Here is a 13074-nt window from a genome sequence, read left to right on the forward strand (position 1 = left end):
CATGACTATCAAACAGATCATCTCTCACTGCACCATCTCTGATTAAAGTGCTTATACCATTTAATTAAGATTGTTTACAAATATAACAGAATGGCTACAAAGCGATTTTCTTACTTTAAAAGCAGTTGACACATTGGGAAATGAGAGAATTACAGTAGTTGTGAAACAGGCAGTACTCAGCGAACAACATCAGTTCCCGTCAGCCCTTCTTTATTCCCAGATGTTTAGCCAAAGTCCTGAGCTGTCCTACCCTCTAGTAATCACTACAGGACAGCCTCCTCCGCCCCAGCAGAATGTTGGCTATACTCTAGCCAAATTCAGAGTATATCAGATTTCTAGCAGAAAATCAATTGCATATCAGTGTACTATAGTCGTTTTAAAAAAAGCAAAAAAGCAGAAGGCCATTAGGCAAGATCTATTCTGGACTGCTGGTGTAATCCTGCAGGGGGAGAGCGGGAATATGATGCAGTGTGGCCTCCGCGTCCTCCCCAGCAAGGAGTCTCTCGCTCTGCCCCAGGGGGGCACCCCCGGCTGCAAGGAGCCAGGCGCCCACAGGAAGCTGGTTGGAACTACCCCCTCGTGTCACTTGTTCTACTGCCCTAAATGGCTTTGTGCGTCCCCACCCCCCAGATTCTGGAAGAAGAATGCAGAGAAACTGGCCCTTACAGAGGCACTGGGGTTCTATACTAGCTCGACACAACTATGAGAGAAGAAAGGGGACACAGAATGGGTGAGCAGACATTGTCACAACGGTGGTGGGTGTTTTGAATACTGGATGGTGTCCAGGGCAGCCCCGATGTCATAATCCTTGGTCTGTAGGAGCCTGGTGAGCCAGCCGCCTTCATCAGAGAACCCCATGGATAGCATCTGGGAGAGGGACTCAATCAGCCGGGGGTCAGCTTCTGCCAGAAAGAGTAATGACAGCCATGAGAAAGAGTCACTGGGCCCCAAATGTGACCTGTATGTGGCAGCATCCTGTCCAGCCAGCAAGTACCCAGGGCCTGCAGGGCCCGGCCCCTTTACAAGGGCTTAACCCTCACAGGGACCCTCCAAGGCAGGAACTGGCAACCTTTTTCTATAAAAGGTCAGAGAATAAATATTTTAAGCTGCTTTGCAGGCTATTCGTCCCTGTCACAACTACTCAACTCTGCTGTTACAAGCATAAAAGCAGCCCAACAAAATGTAAACAAATGATCATGGCTGTGTTCCAGTAAAACTTACATTTATGAACACAAATTTGAATTTCATCTAATTTTCCCATCTTGACTTTTTTCCAACCATTATAAAAGGAAAAAATCATTCTTGGCCCATAGGGCATAGTTTGCCACTCCCTGCTTTAAGGCAGAGAAGATAAAATATGGGTAGCCCAAGGGCTAAATTTGGTACACAGAATGGGTTTCCACTTGAATATTGTTTTAAAAGTCATTGCCGTGTGACAGTGATGAACCAGAGCAGGGTGTGAGTGGCCTCTTTCATTCAGTGTGAGTTCTCCAGGCTGGCACACTCTCCACCCAGCCCTGCTGCTTCCACACCGCCTACTTTACACGGTGGCTTCCTGCCTGGCTCCTACCGGAGCCTTGGCTATGACCCCTGATCCAAGGTCAGCACTTTCCATGAGGAAACAGTGAAGATGGACCCCGAGTCCAGTTTTAGTACTACATGGCAGTGCCAAAGCCAGCGCCGCCACCACATCTGCCTTCGTAATTCTGGGTCTGGATGTTAAGTTTTAGAAAGCTGAGCTTACTAAGGCTCAGTATAGACACAGAGGACAAAACCAACTCCCAATTTTCTCTTACGTCAACAGACAAGCCACGCAGTACAGAACATAATGTCTTTCTGTGTTGCTAAAAGCAACTGATAGGATGCTCTGAATGGAAAAGATAGAAATACAAAATACTTGAAATCTCTTGCCTGGTGGCAGATGTGGGTACAATGCAGCTTCCTTCAGTCCTGTGGGTCCTTCCTGGGAAGGGTCCAGAGAGCTTGGCCCTTCAGATTCAGGCATCTGTAAAGACTGGAGTTCACCTGTAGACGGGTCCACCTCTTTTGAAGACAAATGAGTCCAGTCATCATCTCCTCCTGAACAGTTATCAGACTCCATCTGTTCCTGGAACAAAACCCCCCATGAGCACAAGGACAAGGACAACAGGCCACCTGACCACAGCCTGGGAGAGTCAGGGCATGGAGGACTGGCAAGAGGCTTTTGCTTTACAGAGTTCTAGCGGAGGGTTCACAGAACAACTGAAATGCCGCAGACACCCTGCAACAGAAATGGGTCCCTCTGGCTGTGTGAGTGCCAGGGAAGGGCTGTGCTTGGGGTGCTGGGAGAAGCTCTGGGCGGCCACAACCTGGGGATGGCGTGGGAGGGTGCTTGCCTCCGGCTGACCCCCTGACTCCAGGGTGATCTTGTTCACTTGCTCCACCAGAGACTGTGCCATGCCCTCCACGTCCCCGTCCGGCTTGCTGGGGTTGGAGCAGCAGCTGCTTGGCTGAGAGCTACACTTCTCCTCTGGGCTGGAGCTGCCTGGGGAGGTGGGTGTCAGGCGGCTTCTCTTTCCTCCATGTTCCACGTCAATGTCAACTTCAATGCCTGGAAGCCAAGGAGAAAACAAAAACTTGATTAATAGCTAGCATCCCAGGTGAGCTTCAGAGCCCGAAAGTCCATAAACAGACCTTGTTTTCCCCTAACCACGTAGAACACTGGCTGCACAGCAGGCAGGGCCAGGCCCTTGGAACAGGGTGAGAGCCAAATACCACGTGTGGCCAGTACCACCTGTGCCACAGTGGTGAGGACCACATAAAGCATTGCGCACTTGCGTGCAGGGGCCTAGTGATGTGAAAACATGCACACTGAACACGCGAATTTTGTTTAGGCAGGCAGACAGCCCGTGCAAGCTCTGTGCAAGGCCCATTAGGCTGCAAGCACTGGCTGGCGTGTCTACCTCCAGTCTCTCATACTCTGGGGCACATGCTCACTGAGGGGAAGGGAGGGCACAATCACCGGGGCTATGTCTTTAATTATTTTTAATTTCTCATGCCCATAGCTTAGAGTCAAACTATTTTAAAAGGCTATAGAATGGATAAACAACAAGGTCCTACTGTATAACACATGGAACCATATTCAATATCCTGTGATAAACCATAATGGAAAAGAATATGAAAAAGGATGTGTGTGTATGTATATGTGTGTGTGTATATATATATATATATATATATATATATATATAAATATAAAACTGAATCACTTTGCTGTGCAACAGAAATTAGCACAACATTGTAATTCAACTATACTTCAATAAAATTAAAAAAAAAAAAAAAGACTAGAGTCTTCTATAGAAGATTCCCAGTCCCCCACCACACAGCCTGGCCCACTCCCCAGAGACAGCTTTCAAGCCACAAATGCTTTCTTTCTTTCTTGACTGCTCAAGTTTACTGCTTATTTCTTACTCTGGAAGATCAACACTTTACCACCCCTTCCCCTATCCTTTCAAAAACTCAAGTTTTGGTAAAAACAGCATTCAGTGTTTACATTAGTGCCACTATATAAATATTGTTCTTTGCTGGGCCAAGTACTGGCCTTATTTACTCATAGAGTCTTTCTGTTTCTGTAGCAGTAACGATGTCCTCCTTTTCATTTGCTAACTTTCCCCATATTCTCCCACAGCTTCTCTATAGTGTTTTCTACACAGGTTAAGTGTATCAGATACCGCATCCGTTCTGTTTTTTTCCCTGGAGACCACCCCTGGAGGGCATGGAGCTTCCAGCTCCAGCCTGGACAGGCAGCTCTCGGGGCCAGAGGCACAGCTACACCTTTCCTTCCATCCTGGCAACTCCTCTTGTCACTCTTTCATGTGTTGGGTACCATTTTCAAGCACCTCTTTCTTCATTCTGGGCTTATTTCTTCATTTTGGCCAGAGGGAGGGAGTTCAAGCCCAGGTAAGATGATTAAGACCCTTGCATTCCTGACAACTTTGTTCTGCTCCCACACGATCATTTTAGTTGGGTACAGAATTCGAGGTTGAAAAACCATTTTAGATGAGCCTTTTGAAGTCACTTGTCTTCCAGCTCTTGCTGTGCTCCTTGAATTCCCAAGCTTTTATAGCAACCTGGAGAGTTTCCAGAGTCTCTCTTTATCCCAAGGGTTCTGACACTTGACAATAAGCTTTGGTATGGGGTCATTTTCTCAGTCATTGTCCAAGGCATTTGGGGTCCCTTTCAATCCAGAGGTTAATGTCCTTAGTGCCAAGAGACTGTCTTGTATTCTTTGTTCATTTCCTCCCTACAGTTTACTCTGTTCTCTTTCTGGAATTCCTTCATCCTATATTGGACCTCCAGGATTAATCCTCAAATTATCCCATCTTTTCTCTCCTTCTGCCTCTGTTTTGCTTCTAGAATATTTCCTTGAGATGATCTTAAAATCTGAGACTTCTTTTGAAGTTGTCTTTTTTCTATTTTTTTTTTTAATTTCCAAGAACATTCTTATTCTGTTCCTTTATGTTATCATTTTTATGGTATCCTGTTTTTCATGGATACAAATACTTTTTTGTATCTCACTGAGGATGTTAACATTCTCTTCCCTATTAAGTCCTTCCTCAAGTTCCTTCTTTCCCGTGCATGGAGGTTTTCCCCAAACTGTTGGTGATCCATAGCTGTCTGATCCTAACGAGGCACTAAGGAAAAGATGATGGGAAGCACTCTCCATGGGGCCAGGGCCGTCAGTATTTTCCAACTGCAGGGTGACGGGGTGCCCAGCCAGGCACTGGGATCCTAGATGGCAGAGCTGTCAGACGCTCCTCTGGTGCATTCAGCCTCTCCTGAGCAGGGAGTGCCCAGCTTCTGCTGGGCTCACTCTCATTCACGACGCCCAGTTTCAGGCTGGTGCCTCACCCTGCCCTGTGTCCCTAGTGTCCCCACCTCTGAAGCTTCCCTGGGTTAAGTGCTCCAGCAATTAAATTAAACACCAGGTCTCCTGCAAGGGTTGGCAAAGGCCAGCATCTGGCTGACTGGGACTTTGAAATCTCTACATGATCCTTAATAGGCATCTTCAACCCCTCCCCTTGTTCCCTGGCCTTCTCTGGTCCCTGCACAGCCGGTCTTGCTTCTCACTGGCATCCCTGTGCAGGCACATACGTTTCTGATGCCTCCACTCTGTTGGTTACTGTCCTCCATCCACTTCCCATCTTCCAAAGTTTGATAACTTCATTTTATCTTGTCCTCTATTACTTTTTTCTCTTGTTCTTTATCCATGATGCTTTATATATTTTTGTTTAATCCCTTCACTATTATTTTAGTGGAGTTTGAGGAGCAAGCAGAGATGAAAGCAGGCTTATTTAGCTACTGGTGCCCCATCTGCAAAATTTAAATTGTTCTTCTTCTTCCATTTCCCCCACAGCTTTTCATTAGGAAAGGTTCAAGCAGTCAGAAAAGCTGGAAGAACAGTACAATGAATACCCATATACTTTCTCACTTTTCTAAATGGGTGAATGATGTGACGCTTCTGTAAATGGATCATTGAAATTTTTGAACTAGGGTTTCTCCAACTTAATGATAATCTAAGACTTCAGGGCTTACAAGACTGTACCAGTCTCTGCCATGCTGTCCCCAAAGCCTCTGTGTTGGGGGCATTTATGGAAGACCCCATGACGAGGAAGGGCCCTGCTATTTTCCATCCTAGGTGTCGGTGACTGCGACCTCCACCCTGGGCCTCATGGTGTTGCTCAGCTGACTCTCACAGCACCTACCAAAAAAAGGCCTCAGGTTTGCACTTTAAAGCCACCAGACTCTCTGCACACATTGCCCTCTGGGAGGTGTTAGTGGTTACATCCCCTCTGGGCCCAGGCTCTGGGAACAAATGGTCCCTTGTAGGCAGTTAGCAGACTAAGTCATCCTGTTAGTTCCTCATAAGAAAGGAAAATACCCGTAACTCCAACAACAGAGTTTAACCCATTCCTCGAATGGCTCTTGTCAATGAAAATTACGCAAAAGCATATTTTACTGAAACTTTTCTTGTTTTGTAAGGTTCCAGGCTCCTCCCTAGTTAGTAGAAACCAACTCCATCCACTTCAAAAGATCTGAAAAGGCCTTAATCCTTATCCCAAAAGACCTCTGAGCACTTGTGTCCTGAGTGGGGAATCCAGGTCAAGTTCTGAAACATTTCACAAGCTCAGATGGGTCTCGGAATGGAGAGCAAGCGTGACGCAGAGTCTCCTGGGAAGCCTTCAGAACACACAGACCCCAGGCCCTACCCAAGACCCACTTACCGAATCAAGGGACCTGGGACTCCGCACTCTTTTAAAGTCCCCTGCCTGAACCTAGACTTGGTATTGTGACTTTCAGGTCGTCTCGTTCATTCTTTTAGTGAAAAATTTTGTTCTTCAGAATAATTAGTTTTAATAGTTTCCATACACCAAATTATATACCAAAAAACCCAAAAAAAACCCCCAACCCTTTGTTGGTGATTCTGATGCTCAGCCAGAACCACTGTCCACTTTTTATCTTCCAGAGAAAAACTTCCCATGGCCCCTAAGTAGCAACCCATTAGTTGGAATTTCTTAAAATTCTACTATGTCGGGGCTTCCCTGGTGGTGCAGTGGTTGAGAATCTGCCTGCTAATGCAGGGGACACGGGTTCGAGCCCTGGTCTGGGAAGATCCCACATGCTGTGGAGCAACTAGGCCCATGAGCCACAACTACTGAGCCTGCGCGTCTGGAGCCTATGCTCTGCAACAAGAGAGGCCACGATAGTGAGAGGCCTGCGCACCGCGATGAAGAGTGGCCCCCACTTGCCACAGCTAGAGAAAGCCCTAGCACAGAAACGAAGACCCAACATAGCAATCAATCAGTCAATCAATCAATAAATAAATCTTTAAAAAAAAAAAAAAATTCTACTATGTCTTTCACTATGTCTTAAGTGAGTGGCAGGGTTTAGGGATAACCTATCTCCCAATTATTTCATCACTACTCCACTGTTACCCTCCTTAGAAGGCATTAAATATAGCAATTCTTTTTCCTCACTCTCTCAAGAACCTTTAACTCCAGTACAGAAACCATGTGTGAATTGAGCTATTTCATGTAGCAGCAATACCGAGATGTCACTGCTGCTTCAAAGCTACTTCAATGAGTGTGAACAGAAATGGTCTCAGTTCGGAAGCAATGGCAGTCATGCTCTGTGAGCCACAGGGTGGATGGCGGGTGGGGTTGGGCACCCTCCTACAGCATTCTTTCAGACATGGACACAACTTTTGGACAGACCAGGTGGGCACTCCTGCCACTGCAGTCACAAAGATGAGCTCTCTTCTAGTCCAAGATCATGGATTCATCATAATCACCTTCACTAGCTGATTCTCGCTGCCAAAACACAGCAAGTGCTTTCTAAATTCTTGGAGCTTTTGGCCTCAGGCCGGGCACACTACGGAGGCTCATCCACCCAGACACCTACCCTGGGCCTGCGCACTGGGAACCTGGCAGCACACAGAGAACCTTCCTCCCTTCCTCCTTTCTCTCCGGCACCAGCACAAGCCCAGCACTCAGGAAGCGCCAGGAAAGGTTGGGGGTTGCAAAAAGGGAGGAAAGGCAATATAGCATCTCAACTAACTACTCACCCAAGTCCTTGAAGAAACCCCAAGACTCATATTAGGAGAAATACGGACTGGTCTTCTCCCAAAGGACAAACAGGCAGAAGATGAGAGGCCAGCCCTGCAACTGAGCCTGGTCACCCTCCCTAGTGGGATTACCCCAACCAAACGTTGGCTGATTCCACACTCCGTGTGGAAAGCTCAAGAATTTGTCAGGGAATGCAACTTCAAGTGGCCTGTGGTGTAGCACTTGGCAAAGTTTGATATGTGGCAACAAATCCTTACTGGTCTCAAGGACACATCAGCTGCCGCTCCTCTGCAGTATCCCAAGCGAAAGCCACAAAACAGCCACCTACACACTGGTTACCAAAATGCTCTGCTGATATCAAAGGACGGACAAGGCAACCACTTACCCAGAGGGCTGAGGGCAGCTGCCACACTCTCCCCTACATTCTTGAGGAAATTCACACTGGGATCCTCCGATGGACCAGAAGCTTTGATTTTAAAAAACAAAAACAAAGATACACAATGCAAAGCATGTCTCTCAATGACTGATACCTGTCGCAGTCCTGTCACCTTCATCCCAGGAGCCCTGCCCCCGGGGCCTTGTCCCAGCAGCCTACACTCCAGTGCTTCCCTCTCTCCCTCCCTCTCTAGGCCACCTCCTGGGCCCCTTCGTCCTTCAAACCACTTCCCCTTCTGCTCCCCCTTCATCTGTGTTCCTGGTGCGTAGGTACTCCGCAGGGGGCTCAGTACATACAGTATAAAATATTATTTACTCGAATCAAACATCCCCATCTTTGTCCCTAAAGATGAAGTGAATCAAAGTACACAGTAAGATTAATAAAATCAGAATAAAACCAGAATCCAAAAGTTCAGAATGCAAGCTATATGTAAGTTTTTAACTTGGGGACTGTGTTTTAAAAGACTCGTGCAAATTTGGCTCTGACTTTCCTGACAGCTAGCATAAGAGAAAGGAGTACACTGCGGAGATGCAGGTGCTGGAGGGGGCCTCCCGTCTGTACGTGAGGACCACCTCAGAAAGCAGCATGAGGAGGTGGGCCAGGGCAGGTGCATTAGTGGCCTTGGGCACTTAGGTGCCTCAGTTTTCCCACCTGTACAATGGGGATAATGCTCCACACTTTGCTGGGTTTTGTGAGGATTAAATGCCAGGAATGGCCATGAAGTCCCAGCCCAGCCATAGGCACATAGGATTTCAGGACACAGGGAAGGCCCTCCAGCTCTGCCAGCCCTCACATCTCGCCCTTCAGAGGCCAGCAGACACAAGCCTCACCTGATTCTGCAGCAGGGCCAGGGTGGGCATCCCCCACTCGAGGAGGACGTGGGCTCCAGTTCCCCGGTGGGCCCATCTCCCAGCCAGGCCACCCAAAGTGTCCGTGTTTCAGCTTCCGGAGCCAGCGGCTGTGAGAGAAGCCCTGGGGAGGGGTAGACAGAGGGGCACGGTGGTGCCAGGTCAGGGGGCTCCTGCCACCCTGCACCCACCCTGAGCCCACAGGGAGGCCCCACTCACCTCAGAAGGGTGCCCGAAGGGGCTGGGGAAGGCAAGCTTGCTGTGCTCCCTGTGCATGCCCTTTCCCTCGCAGACGGAGCATAGGTCGTAGTCAGGGCAGACGCTGCACTTGTAGCGGGTCCCCACCACTGGCCCATTGCAACCATCACAGATAACGTTGGGGTGCACCATGTTTCGGGGCACCTCCTGAGCACACGGGGGTCGGTGGTCCCGCCGGCACTCCTTCTTCTCTGCAGGCAGGGCAGAAAGCCATGACACTCTTTGTGAGCCACGTTAAGACTCCTGCTTGTCACCACTATGGGGCCATCACAGTCAGCAGGTCCCTCACGCCACCCTTCAGACGCCGAATTCACGCGAATTCACTTACTCAAGTGACAACAACAACGCAACCTCAGAGCCTGCTAGGAGGTTCACAGTCCCTGTGCCTGTGACCTGGGGACGAGTGGCCCAGGCAAGAGCAGAGCAACAGAGAGTTGTGTCTGCATGGCTTTGGCCTTGCCCCGCACTAAAATAAACCCTCAGCTCGTGGGCACAATCAAGAGTGAACCCAGGGACTTCCCTGGTGGCGCAGTGGTTAAGAATCCGCTTGCCAATGCAGGGGACACGGGTTCAAGCCCTGGTCCGGGAAGATCCCACATGCCACGGAGCAACTAAGCCCGTGCGCCACAACTACTGAGCCTGCACTCTAGAGCCCGCGAGCCACAACTACTGAAGTCCACATGTCTAGAGCCAGTGCTCTGCAACAAGAGAAGCCACCGCACCGCAACGAAGAGTAGCCCCCCCTCGCTGCAACTAGAGAAAGCCTGCACACAGCAACGAAGACCCAATGCAGCCAAAATTAAAAATAAATAAACTTAATAAATTTTTTTTTAAATTTATTAAATTTATTTTTTTTTTAAAATGTGAACCCAGAGACCCTCCGACCTCACCCCTTGTGGTGGGCATGTACTCCTTTTTCAGGCCAAGCACAGCGATAACTATGGCCCTTTCTTAAAGAGCCTTCAGTCTCCTCACCCCTTCTTTAGGGGAACGTCTCCATAACCTCAAACCAGTTGTACTCAACAGGGAACACCTGGCTTCAGGCTGCCCCTTACCTTTAATGTAAATACGGAAGATGTCATCCTTCACATATGACATCGCCATCTTCAGTTCCTCGTCACTGGAAAAGGCAACCAAGTCCCCGTCCTCATCTAGATTGTTTAAAAGACAGCAAGTGAGCACCCAGGGCTTCTCAGTTGGACACAACCTGCTGAAAAGGGCTGAGGCCAGTGCGAAAGGGGCACTTGCAGGGCTATAAACTGAAGCCCTCTTGTCTGAGCCAGGGGAAAGCAGGGCTGAGGCCAAACTGCCCATTCACTCTGCCACTGCCTGGAGAGTAAGTACTCCAACCTGGGCCCTGGGCGCACACGAGAGGCAGAGTACGTGTGTGCAGGCGCAGCAATGGTAGCACCTGGCACTCTGCCTCTGCGCCAGCTGCCCCGTCAAAGAGGTGCTGTCTCCATCCACATCCACCCAGACCCAGCCCCCCATCAACTGTGGGAGATCCCCATCTGTGACCTGCTCCTCAGGGGTCCAGCCCCTCCAAAGGCCTTGGACCTCTTGTGGCTTAGGAGAGTAAAGTAGAATACATCTGCCTGCTTCCTCCCCCAACAAAGCTAAAATTATGTATTTATATGTAGTCTCCAGTTTTTAGATGTTGGCTCAAATGGTTTAAAGCATCACCATGCAAGACAAACCACACCATACATCTGCAGGCTGGTTCAGGTCTATGGGTCACCAGATGCAACATCTACCATGAAAACAGGGGCTGTGTCAAAAGGTGGAAACAACTCAAATGTCCATCAACTAATGCACAGCTCAACAAAATGTGCTGTGTCCATAAAATTGAACCTTTCCCAGCCCCAAAAAGGAATGAAATACTGATACATACTACAACATGGATGAACCTTGAAATCATTATGCTAAGTATAAGAAGCCAGTTACAATAGACTACATATTTTTACGTGAAATGTTCAGAATAGGGAAATCCACAAAGTAGATTAGTGGTAGTTTAGGGCTTGGGGTATGGGATGATGGGGATGGGAGGATAGCTAAAGGGCAGCGTTTCTTTATAAGGTGATGGAAAGGTTCCAAGATGACTGTGATAACGGCTACACAAATCTGTAAATATGCTAAAAACTGTACACTTTAAATGGATGAATTCTATGGTATGTGAACTGTAGCTCAATAAAACTGTTATTTTAAGAAAAGGTGGAAAAAATCCAAAAGAGGGGATATATGTATACGTATGACTGGTTTACTTTGCTGTACAGTAGAAACTAACACAACATTGTAAAGCAACTACACTCCAATAAAAATTTTAAAAATAAATAAGTAACAACGATCTACTCTGAAAATAAATTAATTTTAAAATTTGGGGCCCTGGCAAGATGGCAGCAGTCCTGAGGAAGGTCCTAGCACGGGCCCACCTACCGGCAGGCCCGCCTCCGTCCCAATCACAACAACCTCCCCCAACCCCACCCCCAGCAGCCACCAGTCTTGCTACCGCAGCTAGAAACTGATGGCTCCTGGGCTCTGTCGCTACACCAACACTTCTCAACAACGTTTTCATCTGGTCCCTCTATCCACTGCCAATGGGATAACGTCTGGACTCCGCCTGGTCTTGGGCGTTCCGTGGTCTGTCCCCGATCTCCCCTCCCAGCCGCCGGCCCGGAACTCGCGGGCCAGGCCGCACAGCTGAGTCCTCCTCCCCATCCGGCCCTTCCTCCTAGTCTGCCGGCCCAGGCTCTTCCGGGTTATTATCACAACCCCCACCTGGCACTAGGAGGCCCAGACTCGGCAGCAGCAAGATGTCACTGTAACCTGAGTGCCCCTCTGACCACCCTGTGCCGGCTCGCGAGCCGGTGAGGACGCCCCGGTGCGCCTTCGCCAAGATCTGCAACATCATGGCGGGCGGGAGTGGGGGTGGGGGTGGGGGGAGGAGGTCTCTTACGCCGCCAGGCCTGAGATCCGCCCGGAGAGCCGGGCAGCGCCTGACCCTACAAAGGCCGGCTGTAGTCACCACTCCTCGTCACCAGGATGGCACCCGAAGCCGAACTAGGGACGCTCGCGGGCCGCCGTCCACCCAGCGAGCAGCCAGAGCAAACCCCCGCAGACGCCACCAGGCCCGACGAGAAAGAAGGGGCAGCCACCCCGCCGGCAGGGCAGGACTGCGTCACGACCCCGCGCCGCTGCCTTAGGGCGCCCGGCCCGCTCACCGCGGTAGTGAGCCTGGAAGCCGCCGGGCCGTAGTACGGGGAACAGGGCGGCCACCCGGCTCAGCAGCCGCTCGCAGGGCCGGGAGCCAGCTGTGGACTCAGCATCCGCTTCGGGCTCCGGGCTAAAACAGAAGCTGAAGCGGCGGATCTCGCGGGCTGCGTCCTCCTTGCCCAGAAGGTAGGCCTTCACGGTGAGCGACGCCATCACCACGAGTTAGGAAGCAGGAGTGGAGCCGTTGAGTAGCCGCTCAGGCGTGCGGCTTTTGTAGGGCACGCTGGGAGCCCCGCCCTCCCCACTTCCTGGGGGCGGGGTCTGAGCGCGCCAAGTCCAGCCCTTGCCGCCAGGCCGTCGCGCGCGAGCCACCCTGCGGGAGCCCCAGACTCACTACAGCCTCCTCGCCGCTGGGCCCCCTCATTGCCTCCCCCTTTCCTCATTGCCCCTAATGCATCAGGGACCCCAAGAGGCCGGCCCCGCAGTCCGACATCTCGGTCTGGCGCCCGCCTCTGCACCTAGGGAAAGGGACCGGCCAGGGTCCCACCCCAGATCCCTCGCAGGTCTGGTCCTGGCCGTGACTCAGCAGAGCAGAACCCAGGCCGCCTGGAGATGGCCAGTGCAGGAGGGAGGTGGACAACAGAGGCCGGAAGCCAGGAAGTTCCTAGGCGCTCAGCGGGCACCGCCAGCTAGAACAAATTGGCTCGCGAGGTGCTGTCCT

At 50.3% G+C, this 13074-nt stretch overlaps 1 protein-coding gene across 1 annotated transcript; it reads right to left on the reverse strand.

Annotated features, from left to right (window-relative positions):
- Window positions 1-37: 37 nt before the first annotated feature.
- Window positions 38-12610, reverse strand: SQSTM1 (sequestosome 1). Its single transcript, XM_007169850.3, has 8 exons — window positions 12362-12610; window positions 10199-10294; window positions 9105-9334; window positions 8868-9009; window positions 7987-8067; window positions 2376-2590; window positions 1912-2107; window positions 38-902 (listed from the first exon to the last, which is right to left on the reverse strand). The coding sequence occupies exons 1-8, from the start codon at window positions 12564-12566 to the stop codon at window positions 745-747; spliced, it is 1323 nt and encodes a 440-aa protein (XP_007169912.2). The 5' UTR covers window positions 12567-12610; the 3' UTR covers window positions 38-744.
- Between the last annotated feature and the right edge of the window lie 464 nt (window positions 12611-13074).

Source organism: Balaenoptera acutorostrata, chromosome 2, assembly GCF_949987535.1.
Source record: "Balaenoptera acutorostrata chromosome 2, mBalAcu1.1, whole genome shotgun sequence".
NCBI lineage: Eukaryota > Metazoa > Chordata > Mammalia > Artiodactyla > Balaenopteridae > Balaenoptera > Balaenoptera acutorostrata.